The sequence below is a fragment of the Hipposideros armiger genome, unplaced genomic scaffold (assembly GCF_001890085.2).
Source record: "Hipposideros armiger isolate ML-2016 unplaced genomic scaffold, ASM189008v1 scaffold_1283, whole genome shotgun sequence".
Lineage (NCBI taxonomy): Eukaryota > Metazoa > Chordata > Mammalia > Chiroptera > Hipposideridae > Hipposideros > Hipposideros armiger.
In genome coordinates, this window is record NW_017732633.1 from 13,037 (window position 1) to 29,232 (window position 16,196).

Below are 16,196 nucleotides of genomic sequence, written 5' to 3' on the forward strand. Positions count from 1 at the left end.
GACAGCAACTTGTCTGTTCCCCTTCCCCCAATTCCCCAGCACTGTTCCCATTCCCACAATTCCCCAATAAAAAAATAAAAAATAAACACGAGTTTATAGTAATAAAAATAAATAAATAAATAAATAAATAAATAAATAAATAAATAAATAAATAAATAAAATGGGGCCTTCTGCACTTGAAACGAGCACGTGAGGAAAACAATGAACCTTCTCTAGCCCTCCCCTCTGTACTGTATAAGGCCCCCTACCTCAGGAACCTGGTCTTCCACCCAGTTAAGGCTGAATGGGTTCTGGGGTGATAGTCATCCAGTATGGGGTGGAGACAGGAGGAAGAGGTCTTATAGAAAATTCACTTTTCAAAACAACACAGCAGTAGATTTAGAGGCACTGGATCTATATCTCTGCTGATCTTAGCAAGTGATTCTCAGAAATCATTGGAACACAAGTTCTGTTTGGTCCACTCTGCTCTGTTCATATTTGCTCCAACTCTCATCCCTCCTTCTAGCCATCCCCACTCCATTCTGCAAGGGTCCCCACACACGGAGTCTTCAGGCTCCTGAAGAAGGTGAAACACGGGTAGGAAACCTACCGAAGAAAGCAGAGCAGCTCTCCCAGGCCCCCTGTGACTACCCAGGCAGTGCCCCTACCTGCATTACACTCGGTGATGCTGCCCTCTACAAAGGTGGACCCTTGGGGACAGGCACAGCTGTATCCTCCAGGTCTCAGGAGGCAGAGATGACTGCAGACATTTTTACAGCGGTTGGGCACTGGAAAGCAGATGAGAACAGCAGTTAGGTTCTGAGGAGGAAATCAGTTCCCAACCAAACATATGCCCATCGACTGAGTTAAGGCCCTGCCAGATGACATTAAAGCCCAGGCAGCATCCCAACACCTCTAGGCCATGTGCCACCTGCCACCCCACCAAAGTGGCACCGTCCCTCCCTGTGCCCTTCATCCCACTTCTGTACTTCTCGCTTATCTCCTCTATTGCCCTGGCAGGTTTAGAAGGTAGTGTCTGGTCACTGCATAACTTCAAAATCTAATCAGTGCTAAGCAATTTGAGATAATTAAAAAGACCATTATTATATCAAGATTTGTCATTACCCAAAGTTGAACAGGTCATAATGTGTGGTCCATCCAAAGCCTATATTGGATGTGATTTCTTTCTTTTGGGCTTCAGTCTCCTTATTTGTAGGACAAGGGAATTTAGATCTATAATTATCAGAATCAATGGGGAGCTATTCACAACGATGGATGCCCAGTCAGAAATTCATATTTAAATTGGTCTGAGATAGAGCTCCAGTATTACCACTAAAAGTTCTTCCAGTAATTCTAGAGTCTTCTGAATTCTATCTTAGCATATATTACGATCTATCCAAGGATTAGATAATCTCTAAATTCCTTCTCAGACTAACATTCTGTGATCCTGAGCCTCTAACATCCAAAATGTAACCATTGACAAGGCATGGCGATAAAATAATAAGGCACATTCCGAAAGCCTCACTCGGAATCTGTCCCATTTCCATTTCTTCAGCTCTCCAGAGCAGAGCTTTTCAAACTTTGATGTAATACAAAACAACTGGGAAATCTGATTCAAAACAGCTAGGGTGAGGGCCTGAGAGTCTGCATTCCTAACCAGCTCCTATGTGATACCAATGCTACTGGTCCATGACCCACACTTTGAGTAGGGCCTGGAGCAGGGATTCTCAAAATGTGGTCCCTGAACCAGCAACATTAGCATCAGCTGGGCACCTGTTAGAAATGCAAATTATTAGGCCACCTCAGGCATGTTAAATCAGAAACCCCTCAGGTGTGGCCCAACAATCTATGTTCAACAAGCTCTCTAGGTGATTCTGACGCGTGCTAAAATGTGAGAACTACTGGTCCAGAGTGAATGCCAATCTGGCATGCTGGGCGGAATCTCTGGCCTACACAGCACTCAGCACTGCCCTTTGAGGGCCCAGAGCATGCGCTGATGGTGATGGTTTCCCTTCAGAGGAAGTCTCCAAACTTTCCTGTGTCTGACTCTTAGGCAGCCTTTTCTACAGGGGCCAGACCCGGGGCTCACCAGCTGTACTGTGCTCTCCCCTCCTGCCTTTAAAACTGCCAAGTGTGACAGTGACAGGAGCATCTAGGACATGAGAGCTGGAGTGTTTTGAGAATCAGCAATCACTACCAACAACACAAGGCAGTTAGTCCCTAGAAAGGGCATATGCCATCAGTGTCACCTCCTGGGAGGCTCAGCTCTGAGTTCCAATCTGCTAAGGCTGATTCAAGGTCTTGAAGCATGAGTGAATTCAAGGGGACCTCAGGCTCCACCTTTGTTTCACATACAGGGATGGGAAGGGAGGTGACTTGTCCAAGGTCACACAGATGTAGAGATCAACCTGATCTAAGTATACTGATCACTGGACCAGAACAGAAAGATGCTGAGCTTTGGGTTGAATGGAATTAAATTTAAAGGTCATTTCTAAGTTTAAAACCCATCCGTTGGTTGTATAACTTGGGCACACAAGTTACTAAATCTCTCCTATTCTCCGTTTCCTTATATGTGACATGAAAATAAAACCTCATTATACAGTTTTGAAGAAAATTAACTGAAGTAACGGATGTCTGGGTTAACACTTAAGAGACATAGAACTTAAAAGTTTATTTCCTCACTTGAAAAATTTCCTTTCCCTTTTTGCTTACTCCTTACAATGAATTAGAACACAGGTAACCTGATGAAGCGGAACCCAGAACTATGAAAATAAGAAAGAGGGGACGGGGTAGAAATGTATCTGAGAGACAATTTTAAACTAAGTCTCATATAGCTCAGATAACTTGACTAGTCCGGTCTTACAATTGCAAGAGCAGGTAAGACTAATGATGTCCAGGGAACCCATTTTGTGACTTAGTGACCCAACTCACACTTAGCAGGGGCCTGATGCCTGCTGGATTCTGTGACCTGCAAGTACATACTCATAACTCCAAACAATGAGGACTGAAATATTTTTACTTCATTCTGCTGGTGGTGTACATAATTTTATTCAACCTCCAATTTTCTTTCTTTGGTCAAAATAATTAAAACACACACACACACACACACACACTTTTCATGAACCAAGAGATCAGCCTATTATAATCCACTACCATTTTCCAACAATATAGCCATTAATTTGAAATAATAAGGAACAACATATTCCAAGGTTGGTGATTACCTGACTGATTATATCTGTGTTGATGAAAGACTCGAACTTGAGTGAGCCAAGGGCTCACTGTCAGCATTTTCTCTTTTTCATCTTGCCCAAATTTATCTTGTGTCCATACTTCTCCCTTGTCTTTAGATACCCAGTATAACCGGCCTTCAAAGATGTCCAGACTATAAGGGTTCATTGCTGCTTACCCACAGGGTAAAAACAAACCAAAACAAAACAAGGTTACTGAAAAGAAAATACCCTAACCCCATGTCTACATCAGACACCATTCTGCTTGAATTTATCCTTAAAACAATGCCTTGAAATTCCAGGAACATTCAGGCAGAGTCTCTGCATATGAGACCACAAAAGTATGCTGTGCTGGGAAATCAAGATAATCGAAATTAAACTAGATTAATGTCTACCGGCTAACACAAATTATAGGACACTTGCTCACTTTCAAGTTGCTGATTTTATTTGACTTTTGGAAAATGTTCTGTATGGCAAAAATTTTTTTTTCTTGGAACATAAGCTTATCAGGAAAACCTGGTACCTGGTATGTGCTGGATTGTTGCAGTTATGCAGAGTCTGAATAAGAAAACAAAATATTTCTTTTCTTCTAGATGTTTCCAGTTGTATATAATCAACAACTTAGCACATTAAAAATGAATGTGTCTAGAAGTGGCTCGACATGGATTACCACTGGTAAACATGCGTGCCACCTCTATCAGGGCAACCTAACAGGAAACTCAGTTATTTTGATAGCTGCTGCTGAGAGCATTTCTTGAAAATTATGTTAAAAAGAACAAAAAGAACTTAATTATTGCTAATAGTTTTCATTTATTTAAATCAGCAATTGGGAGCTGGGGGAAAGTGGTATCTAGGAAACTATATAAACCATTTCTTAAAAGCAGGCTTCCTTTTTTGAGAAAATGAGCAGAGAGGCTAGAAATAGGTTGATTTTTTTTTCATATATTAAATTCTAACTCATTTCTAACCTGCACTGGCAACAATTCTCCTATCAGTCCCATCATATTTTATGGTTTCAATAGTTTTCTCTTTGAAGTCACTCCAGTAGATCCGATCATTGTTCAAATAATCAATAGAAAGGCCGGTTGGCCACCCAAGGTCCTCCTGAACCAGGATATTCCGATGCTGCCCATCCATCCAGGCAGACTCAATTTTAGGTTCTTTGCCCCAGTCGGTCCAGTACATGAGCCTGTAACAGAAAGTTTCCTCATTGTAAGCATTTCATCTAGTGAGGCTTTTCCCTAGAAATGAAGCATGGACTTCCGACAGGGAAATTAACTGTTTTTCCTAGAGGCCTGGGTGCTAAGTGACGTTATTTTTATACTTTACTTTAAAATACAAGGAGAGAAAAGACGTAGTCTGAGCATCTGTGGTCTCTCCTTCCTGAAAACCGCACTTCCTCAAGAGAAACTGCCCAAGGATATGCCTTCAGACCCTTTAAAATATATACGCAATTACAAAAGCTATTCCTTCTTCAAAAAAATCTTAATTGAATGCCTACTGTGTGAGAGGCACTGTTCTGTGTTTAACAGCAAAACAAGGACGCCTACCCTTATGGAGCTTGTGTTCTAACTCTTTTAAAACATATTCTTTTCCATCCAATTAGTAATACTTAATTAGAGAAGAATTTCATAGACCAGGGATTGCACCACTTCAAATACCTAGAAAGGTCTGGGCAGGCAAGATAAATGAGTGGAGCAGAGCAGTTCTAAATGTCGAGTGAAGCGGAGCGCAAGGCCCTGTCTAAAGGTTCCAGGCAACCTGATACTAGTATTAACGTTAAAGCTCTGTTAGTTCAAATCAAATATGCCTATCGGCCATATTTAGCCCACCAGCCACTTTGCAATCTCTACTCGAAACCAATCATCAGGTATAGACCAATCCTTAAATTCTATTGAGGCATGTGTGGGCTCTGGAGAAAATGTGACCAGAGGACTTCCCCTTACACAGCATTGGTCTAAAACCTGGCTGGTCCTAAATGATCTTTAGGGCACATTATAATTCTTGAAAATAGTCATAGATGCCACTCCAAAAAAATCCAAGACATTTTCAGTACAATTAGGAAAAAAATAATTAAACATGCAATTTTTTGAGAATCCAGGAGGAAATATCTAGCATGTTGAAGACTCCTTCAAGTACTTACCCTAGTTTGGGGTTCACAACCACTGCAGCTGGTTGATCTAGTTGGGTGGAAATCAGCCACTTTCTATACCTTCCGTCAAGCTTAGCCACCTCAATCCGTTGACTCCTGGCATCTGACCAGTAAATATGCCTGAATTTAGAGTGACAAAGTTAAGCAACTGAAAAGTATCGACTGGTCACTTCTGGGAAGGAGGTTTGAAGATGAGAGCATTTAGTTTGGAAATTCTGGCTGGTGGGACAGCTACTCAGATGCTAGTAATCCCAGCACAGCCTCCCTCTCTCGGGAATGCCCCAATCTCTTCCACCAAGGGGACATGTTTGGAAGGTTACAAGTGGAAAAGGGAAGGAAGGAGGGGATTCCTGCCTGGTCAGACAAAAAGCTGAGTCAGCCAGGATCAGGCATGAAGATGGCCCTCCCATCTGGCATTGTTATGAGACATGTACTTCTAGGTAGAAGTCATAAGCACTGTCAGACTGCCCCTCTAATTCTGACTGGCCGTGCGTCGGCTGAATCAGCCAAGAGCCCCACTGGAATCAACAGGAATCTGGCATCAGTTCCATGGATAAGTGGAAACAGTCTTTAAAATAACAAGCTCAGCCAGGCCAGCCTGCCCTTCTTCCATCCCTAAGACAGCAGGTCTCAGTCCCTCACAAACAGAAAGCATTCCATCTGTTTCTTAATTCACTCACTCATTAAAGCTGAGAAAGAGGTAAAAGCGTCAAACAAGAAGACAGATCTGCCATTGCCGGCTTTGTTTTCAGAAGTAAGTGTTAAAATCTAGAGTTTCTGATTCTCTGAGGCCTTGTTTCCTGACAGAAAATGCTGAAATGAGTCTCCTAGTAGCCTGCAGGCACAGTGGGGACCTAATTAACTTCTTCAGAGATGTTCAAGTCTTCCAGGAATACCAGGCAAGTTTATTTAAAGGTGAAAATTAATAAACATGGCAAATGACTCTCCATTCTCCCCAAGGGCAGCACGGCCCTGAGCCTTCTCGCTCACATCTTTTTCCATTATTAGTTCACTTTCAAGGACATGGGGGTTTCTATGAATGCTTGAGCTCTGATTCTAATCATATCACTTTTTCACAAATGTCACTCCAGTGCAAGACTCATCGATGAAGAGGGAGCTTACTGAATTTTCCATATCAGTTTGTGTCTCATACATCTACCTGATGATAAACCTACTTAAAGCTCTTACTTAGGGATCATCCAAAATGTGTGGCTTTGGTTCCTGGGGTTCTAGAAAATCTAAAAGAGCAGACTGGAACTTACACTAACTCTATTAACAAAAAATCCAAAGATTAAACTGGAAAGTCAAATTTCCAATCTGTTCAGACAACACAGCCTGTTAAAAACACAAGGTGTGGACTGTTCCTCCCTGAAATAATTACCACAGAGAAAAATGTTTCATCTCAACTGCTTTGCTGGGAGAATTGCAAAGCTGTTCCATTTCTTCACAAAATCAACAGTGCTGAAAAATTAATTTTGGAGTCTAGAACTCCGTTGACAGGAATGCTCCCCAGATATAAATATAGAATCTTGACGGGCCAGCCGAGTGGCACGATGATTAAGGACTGGCTTGGGGTGCCAGAGGGCCCCCAGTTCGGATCCCACATATGAGGACCAGTGACACTGCCCTCTGCAGCTAAGATGCTGAACAACAGCTCAACCTGGAGCTGGGCTGCCGTGAGTTGCCGGCGAGGGCATAGGCTGCAGCCCCTGCGGCAGTGGGTTGCCATGGGCTACCGTATGTAGCCAGCAGCCAGCATGAGCGGCAAGCAGCCGCAGTGAGCGCCGTCCAGAAGCCGGTGACTGATGTGCCTCGCCCAGGAGAGCGCAATGATGGTGCCAACTTGGGCCAGTGAAGCAACATCCTCCACAACTAGACTAAAGAACAAAATGACAGCAAGTTGTCTGTTCCCCTTCCCCCAATTCCCCAGCGCTGTTCCCATCCCCCAATTCCCCAATAAAAATCTTTAAAATATATATATATAGAATCTTGACTTTTGTGCTTTCCCAAACTTATTCATGGTACACAAAGAATAAAGGAAATGATAATGTTTATAGCACCCAGTGGAATAAAGCAGAGGGGGTCGCTGGGGCTAGAGCAAGCCCAGGCATCACCCAGCTGCACCAGTAGCTGAGCACACCCACATCGGGTCCAGCTTAACTCACGAGCCCAGGTGCACAGGAACCAGCTCAGGCTGGGACAAGAGAATAAGCAAGAGGGGAATGAATGCTAAACTTACCTTCCTATCCAGTCCACCGCTAATCCATCCGGCTGCATTACGTATTTCAAGCCCAGGTTAATTACCTGCACATGATTATTGCTGCCGGATTCAAAGTTGGGGATGTAGGCACGTTTGATAGCCCCAAAATTAGAGCCATGCCCTAGCACAGTGTAATACAGGACACCTGCAGAGGCAAGAAATACACATCGGTTTCATGTGCAGAACATCAGGTAAGGGAGGCACTGGGGTCTAATTAGGTGAAGTACTGTTCAATTATTGATATCTCTATCTCCTCATTGTTCTTATAATACTAAAACTTCAGTAACATCAATATGATCAAACCTCAAAACCTATCATACCTGAAGAGATATTAGCAACAAATGCTTTAATTGATAACACTAATACATACTTAGTCATCTCTATTTGAAGGTTATTCATTAAAATATATTGCAGCCAAGGGCTTATTTACTCTCATTAGGATCAAGGTCTAGTTTTCAAAATTGAATGTATGGATAAACCAGGGGCAGGCTGTTGAGAGTTTGAAATCATACTCGGTAACAGTGACAATAAAAGAGCCATGTAGATAAGTCCTATTTTATGTACAGACTAAAGGATAGTGGACAGCAGGCATTTTAAAAGCCTAGGAAAATTGTGACTTTTAAGGCATATACTATTCTTAAAAAGCTTATTATATTGCATAACTAAGTGTGAAAACACAATAATAATAAATCTTACATTGCATAGTTATTGACAGTTTGCCAAGCATTGTCACATCTATGATCTCATTCGATCTTCAAAACAACTCTGAGGTAGGCAGGCAGAACAAGATTACTGCTCTTATAGATAAGAAATGGAGATCCAGGCAATTGTTACAGTTATTTAAGGTCATAACATAGCTAGTATATGAGGAAGACAGGCATAGAAGTTTTCTGACTCCTGCCCCATTACCATCTCCCACACACCATACAGAGCCATGAGAGACTCAACAATAAGCATTATTTATTTTTTCATTCATTGAACTAAAGTTTTTGAGCTCCCACCACATACACTAGATGTTGAGTCAGGTGCTAGGCATGTAGGCATTAATTAGATTTCAATCTCCGGTTCCAAAGAGCACGTGGTTAAGGGGTAGGGAGAAAAATATGTGGGCAAGTAGCTATAACTCAATGTAACATGTGTTTTAATAAAAACATGGATAAAATGCTACAGGCTCATGGGTAAGCAGTCATGGAACTGTGCCAGGAGGAATTACAGAAGCTGTCACAAAGAAGATGACACCTGAACTGGGTCCTTGAAGTTTGAGTAGAAATTTTCCAAGTGTACAATGGTGGGGAAGAACAAGATCTGCATGAGCAAAGACAAGGAGATGCTAAACAAAGGGATATGAAGTGGTCCTGAAAGGATAATGCCCAGAAATGACAAAAGGTTTGGTGAGGAGTTGGGAAAAGTTGAGTAGGACCCACAGCCATGCTCAGGTGCCTGGAGCATGCTGGATAGCAGGGTCTTCCTCTTCCGCTCACGCAACAAAATTCACTCAAAAGATTAATTCCCTAAAGTTCAACGCCTTGTAAGTCAATTCAGTTCATATCAAGGACAAATACGAAAGTTGATACTCACTGAGAGCTATGCCCTCGGGATCCCAATCATAATCAACAGCCTGAATATGTTCCTGTTCTTCCAGATAATCCGCGTACTTCTCAGATGAGAGATTATATTTTCGAATTCGCACATTTTCAGGAAGTAGCAACAAAGGAGGGTTGCCTGTAAATAGATGAAGGGCTGCTTTATCTGTTTGAATTCTACCTAAACTTTTAAAATAAAAAGTACATAAAATATATTTTCTATTTTATATAAAGTAGTAGGCATCCTCCTCCCTTTAAAAAAAGCATGAGTTTTTATAGGAATCTGACTCTCTCTGCTAATCAATAAAGCTGACTACCCAACTGGGTTACAAAGTCTAGGGCTGTGGATTCTCATCTCCATTTCAGGTGGAAAGCTAACATTTCTGTTACGGACATTATCAGTTCTTTATTCTTTGTCCTCAGTGGGCAACAGTTTGGAGCAAGGCAAGAGTGAGACCCCTAGAAAATGTCTTGTTTTTTTCCCCACTGAATTTTTTCCTTATTCACTTACAATCAAACAGACGAGATGGCAGACATTCAGTCTCACAGAAGAAATACATTATGTATAGATAGCCTTACTAAAAGTTTACCAGTAAGTCCTCATTCCTCACCCTTTACTGACAGATTCTGTGATTCTTTTAACAGGTAATCAACTCCATGACCCAATTTAGCTTCTAGCTAATGACAAAAAACAGCTTGTTCTTGATTTTAAAAAAACTTTTATTTACCTAAAGCAGCTATTTTAATGGTGACGCACCCTCAGATGCATTGTCTAATTTTTTTTATTTAATTTACTCGCCTACTGTCAATCGAATCTAATTTAAGTAACTTTTGAAAGTTCATTTTATAAATTTCCCATCTTGACATTGTTTTCTATGACTATTCTAATTTATTTCAGTCATCTCCTTAGTAAAAAGATTTAAACACTTTTTAATTTGCTGCTTAATTACCAGACCAACTGTTCAAATGCCTTTAGTTTTCATTCAGTGTCAAAAATGTTTGGAGGGTAAAATATTTAAGTATGCTAGTCAAATGTATGAGTTAAAAGCTCAATTTGTATGAAGAAATTAAACAGCCATTTTACCCTAAATTTGCAAAATAAAATGCTGTTTTCTTATCAAGTTCCATAAACTGTACCACAAACTTCAGATTGAAATCTGTAAGATGATAAAGACCTATGCCTCTTAACTGGAATATGCTGATTTAAATCAGACCTCTAGAAATTTGGACTATAACACTTCTGCATTAGTCTTTCCCGTTTTTTCATTTCTATCTCATTAGTATTTGTTACTGCTTTCTATCTATCAGGCCTGATTCTCAGATACTGGCATTAACCTAAAATGTAGAACTAATGTTTGAAAATATGAATGTGACAGGCTTTCTGGCACATTCTTTCTATCTGCGATCAGTGGTCCACGAACCATAAAAAAGGGATATGTCAACCAAGTGTCTTTGATTTGCACCAATTGAGTATGACTGCTTGTTGTGACCCATCTTGGATTATGGGCCTCAAACCTCAATCTCAGTGGAGTGGAAGCTGTAGAGCTTCATTAATTTCCTTCTGTTGATGACCATCCTATGAGCAAGCTTTCGTTGTTTGAATCTTCTGGAGGGTGATATCTTGTCCACCTTCTGAAATTTTTATCAAGGTGGACAAAAGGCTAAGCCCAGAATAATAAGTAACCCCTGAATCCTGTTTGAGTTCCTACATATCTGTTGGGAGATTGTAGTTATTGTTTAAATCTGGCAAGAAAGGAGAGTAGAGAAGAGACTGGCTGGGTTTTGAATGAGAAGTAACTGATGAATTAAAAATAAGACTGAGGGTCTACAGTTTATTTTCTGGTATGTCATACTCATCAGCATTTATTTCTCCGAGAGTCAATTAATCCCAACATGAACCCATCGTACCATCAGCTTCGCACCGCTTTCCGTAGATGCTACTCAAGGATCTGAAGCCTTCAGCACAGTAACACTCATAACTTCCTTTGGAATTTTGGCAGTCCTGGGGACAGGTCCCAAATTGCTCACACTCGTTGATGTCTGTAGGCAAAAGAAAACCAACTATGCAACATCTGTTCACATCCATTCTTTAAAAACCCTGCTTTTGTCTAAATCCATATTCACAAGCAATGAGGACTGAGAAGGCTGCAGGTGAAAACTAGAACACTTATTAAGTTCCAGATCCTGTTTTTCATGCTTTCCATGTTTTTTCCCTTGTTTAATCTTCCAGAAGGACTCTATGAGGTATGAACTATTATTAAACCCAAAGTCCCAAAGCTGGTAAGCAATGAAGCCAGGGTTTAAACTGAAGCAGTTTGACCCTGTACAATAGCAGAACAAAATTTTCCCTTTCGGGAAGCACGTGTTTTTTTGTTGTTGTTTGATACCACTTCTCCTTCTGCTAACCAGCTTCAGGAATGTAAGTCATTGATTTGGTCTTTCAATAAAGTTCTTAAGTTTCAGCTTCCAAAAGAACTGTTCCAATCATCGGAGCATGGCACATCATGAAGTAGTAACAGTAAATTCAAATAATAAAAGACACTTAAAAGCATACTCATCCCTTACCATCTTCATAAGCTACCTTCCAACTCTATACCTTAGAACTCATTTATGTCTGACATAAGTAGGTGTGTAATAAATATGTTGTTTGACTTAAGATGAAGAAAGTAAGACTTGCATTTGTTAAAAAAAAAAAAGCTCTCACACAGTGATACAATTTACAGCCATCATCACTGAGGTCTTTGTAAATCATATCAATTTCACAGATATTACTGCAGATGAGCTACCTGCCCAGTGCTCTACTAGGCACAGGTAAGAGAGCATGGAAAAAAACAATTGGCATTCCCTGAGTTTTGGGTTTTTTTCACATTCCAAGAATTTAATGAGGAAAGTAGATCTTGACATTTGTCATTATTGGTTATATACATCATGAATGTATAGCTCACTACCTCATTCAGAACTGATCATTACTCTCTAGCTGTAAAATTACTGGTATACTGAGTATTTCAATGAGCTAGACCCATGAGTTTAGCCCCATTAAGGGAATTAAGCAGTTTGACAAAAGGAATGAGTGGAGAACATAAAAAGTACAAGTTTCTCCTAATAGGAATTGGAGAAAATATACTCTACCATCACAGGAGTTCCTGTCCAAAATACTGGCTTTAAACCCAGGTCTACAGGAGCAGATAAATCCTCCTTCACTTAATTGGGTACAATTTTGTTCACATAGATTTTCAGTACATGATCTTTCTTTTCCTTTATCTGCAAAACAAAATCCCAGTATTACAAATGGAAGATATAAACTAAATCAGTCACAACTACATATTACTAAATAAGTTTTAGCCAGGATGAATAAAATGCATATATTAGTCATAAGTTATACTTCTGTTGTTAGAACCATAAATTGGCATAGATGGAATAGAATTTTGCAATGAGTATATATCAAGGACTTCAAAAATATTCATACTCTTTTACCCAGTTATTCCACATTAATAAATTTTCCCACAAGAAGGAATAAAAATATGCAGTATGATTTATAATATTATTTATAATGAGAAAATTGTGTAAACAACTTGAATGTATATTCAACAATAGGGAATAAATTATGGTGTACTGTGTTTTATCAAATCTATGACACCACACTGATGCATCATTATTTTATGTAACACTAAAATAGAAAAGATCTGGGACTTACACTATGGCATGTTATGAATTGTAAGATGCATCCTGGTTTCAGAGATATTAAGTGTGAAAATAAATATGCATCTTAAAATCAATGAGTTATGATTATCTACACGATAGATTGCTATGCGATCATTAAAATTCATGGTTTCAAATGATGCTTTGACATGGAAAATATCTACAATAAAAATGGAGAAAGAGATTGTAACAATATAAAACATTCCTTTAAAAAATTTTAAATATTAAGAATTATTTTTTGCACATATATGTGCAAAAGAAGACAATGAAAACACATCAAACTTTGATTAGTTTTCTCTTAATGAAGGGGTTCCAGTGATTTTTACTTTTAACTGTTAATATATTTTCTAGATTTTATAACTTTCATAATAAAAAATTTCAACTGATAGTTTATCTTTGTAGGGCCCATATGAATGGCCTTTGTTATCCCTGCTGTTCTGTGGTCCAGGTCCTCCAGCGCAGACTTTTAATAGCTCAGACTCCACTCGGACACTGCTTGCTCATCACTGCCCCCAGTTCTTGTCTCTGCCAATTTCTGTCCAAGCTATCTGGCTTTCATTCTTATCAGTTTGCTTCTTTTATCCTGAGTCTACCTCCAGACCTAGGTCTTACAGGGAAGCTGACAAAGATAAACATAGATAGTGAGTGATGATGGGGTGTGGGGGCACTGAGAAGGGTAGTTATCTCCATAAAGGATTTGAGCTTCATCTACTTCTCAAATGGTCACAGCCTTCTGAATATTTTAGTCAAAAAGACTGGTATCTCCTGACTCAATTCTTTCAAATCCAAATAGATTTATGTCTACCAGTCTTCTACAGTAGGCAATGAGGTGAATTAACCACTTCTCAGGGACCTTAGGGTACAGTAACTATATAAGTATATGTGGTTTGAATAAACTAAAAACATTGAGTTTCAAAAAAGAAAAATAACCACAAAATAAAACACAATAGCATACAAAGTAATGCTGCCTTTGACGTTCATACTTCAGAACTGTACACATGAAAGCCTTATAATAAAAGTTTAGTCTGAGCTCTTAACAACTACACATTGCTAAATAAGTCTATTCATATTTTCTATTTCTTCTGGAGTCACTTTCAGTGTTTTCTGTCTTTCTAAGAATTCATCTGTTTCACATAAATGGTTTAATTGGTTGGCATCAAGTTTCTCACAGTATTCTTTATTATCTTTTAAATTTATGTAACATTGGTAGCAATATCTCCTCTACATTGCTAACTAAATGTGACCTATTTTTATTAATTTGGATAGCCTTAAGCCTGTCACATAACCTCTCTGAGTCTCATGTGCATAGACTGTAATCTCCTCCCAGCTCTAAAATCTATAATGTGATTAGGGATCCCAGGAGGTAACAATTTCTGGACCAATTGCTCCCTTGAATATACCCATGTGAAACAAGAGCCCTTAACAAGAGCAGAAGCCATATAACATTATAAGATTCTTCCTCAAATTTGAGGGCCTTCTCATAACTTCTTTCATTTGAAAACCATCATCATCATTTTAATCCACATAACAGATTTCCCCAAATCCAGACATATGACAATTTATTTTTAAAATAGACACTCTATTTTCCATTTTATGAAGAAGGAATAAGAACTAAAAGAGAAACAGCAAGTCAATCTACCTTTATAATCACATTAATAATATTTGCAACCTAAGGTTAACTTCTTTCCTTTACACCTCTGTGGCACTAGAAAAAATATTAATGTCTTTCCTGATTTAAAATATTTTTTTTAGGGCGGGCCGAGTGGCTCAGTTGGTTAAGAGTTGGCTTAAGAGCGTGAGCGCTGAGCAACAGGCCCACCGATTAGATTCCCACATGGGCCAGTGATGCTGCGCCCGAGCTGAGCTGCCACTGTGCTGCCAACAGGTGGCAGGATGGCTCAGCTGGTGAGAGCACATGTTCCTAACAAGGCTGCCGGTTCAATGGTGGGCTACACCCGCCCGCAACTAAGACTGAACTTGGCACCTTGAGCTGAGCTGCTGCCCCGATGGCTCAGTGGATAGAGTATGCACTCTTAACAAGGCTGCTGGTTTGACTCCCGCATGGGATGGTGGCTACGCCCATCCACAACTAAGATTATAACACAGCACCTTGAACTTAGAGGCCACGAGCTGCTGAGGGGCAGCCAGATGGCAACTGGTGCCCTCTACAACTAAGATTGAAGAACAACTTGGCTGGTCCCCCTCCCCAATTCCCCAACACTGTTTCCCTCCCCCAACTCCCCAATTAAAAAGGTGTATATGTGTGTGTGTGTGTGTGTGTGTGTGTATTTTTTAAAAGTAAATATATGTCCTGAACACCTCAGTGATCCTGTTTAAAAGAAAAAAGAAAAAGGAGGAATAGGAGACAGAAGAGGAGAAAGAGAAAAGTCAAGTAGATTAGATTAAGTCTTAGTCAAATTATTAGCCCAAAGCAGTAAGACTGAATTCCACATCACATATCCACTGAATATTTAAACAGAAATGCCGCTTTTATACCTAAATTAATGTATGCTACTTATTTCCTTTAAATAAACCTTGGTTTTTATTAAACATCATTTGAATAAAAAGGACTGTAGTCAATTTTAAGCCTTTTAGTTGGCAACTAAAAGAGAAACCAATGTTTGACCCAACCCCAATTTGGAATACTCCAAACTCCTAGAACTGTTCACATATCAGTCTTTGAACATCAAACCCAAATCTACCGTCCAATTTTGCAAATCCTGGTACATTCATGCTTTTTAAAAATATTTAATCAAGTACTGCATTATGTCAAAAACTCTAAAACCCCACTGAGAAAGTGTATGAAATCAACTCGGTATGGCTGGTTATTCATCCCCCTTTGTAACCCACACAGTACAAATCTTTGGGGTGCCTCAGAAAAAAAGTGATTGAAGCCCAAGAAGTTGAAAACACATGGAGCTAACTAAAGTGATTAGTCAGAGGCTCCTAGAGTTTGAAGAACTTCCTCCTTTTTCCTGTGAAGAAATAGAGGCCTGGAGAAGTCACTAGGTGCCAAAGGGGCACAGCTAGTGGCAGAGGAACTAGAGGCCAGCTCTCCCGGCCTGGAGTCACAGGACTATTCAAATTCTGCCTCTCCCACTGTAGGTAACTTCAAGCAAGTTATTTAAGCTCTCTAAATTTTATTATATAGATAGACATAAGAGCAGTGCCCCAATGGGGCTAACTTGAGTGACAAATTAAATGATGTATGTGAAAGCATTTCATGAGAGCTGTAAGAGTCTATGAAGGTGCAAATTATTATTATTATTATTATTATTATTATTATTTTAAAATTT

At 39.7% G+C, this 16,196-nt stretch overlaps 1 protein-coding gene across 1 annotated transcript in view; it reads right to left on the reverse strand.

Moving 5' to 3' along the window:
* The window catches only part of LRP2 (LDL receptor related protein 2), a 242,363-nt gene that overhangs the window by 11,433 nt on the left and 214,734 nt on the right, over positions 1-16,196 (reverse strand). Inside the window, exons 56-63 of the mRNA XM_019633298.1 lie at positions 12,331-12,462; positions 11,110-11,241; positions 9,197-9,340; positions 7,598-7,763; positions 5,350-5,478; positions 4,175-4,395; positions 3,201-3,377; positions 648-767 (exon numbers count right to left, since the gene is read on the reverse strand). Coding sequence (XP_019488843.1) covers positions 648-767; positions 3,201-3,377; positions 4,175-4,395; positions 5,350-5,478; positions 7,598-7,763; positions 9,197-9,340; positions 11,110-11,241; positions 12,331-12,462 — 1,221 coding nt within the window. The remainder of the gene's footprint in view (positions 1-647; positions 768-3,200; positions 3,378-4,174; positions 4,396-5,349; positions 5,479-7,597; positions 7,764-9,196; positions 9,341-11,109; positions 11,242-12,330; positions 12,463-16,196) is intronic.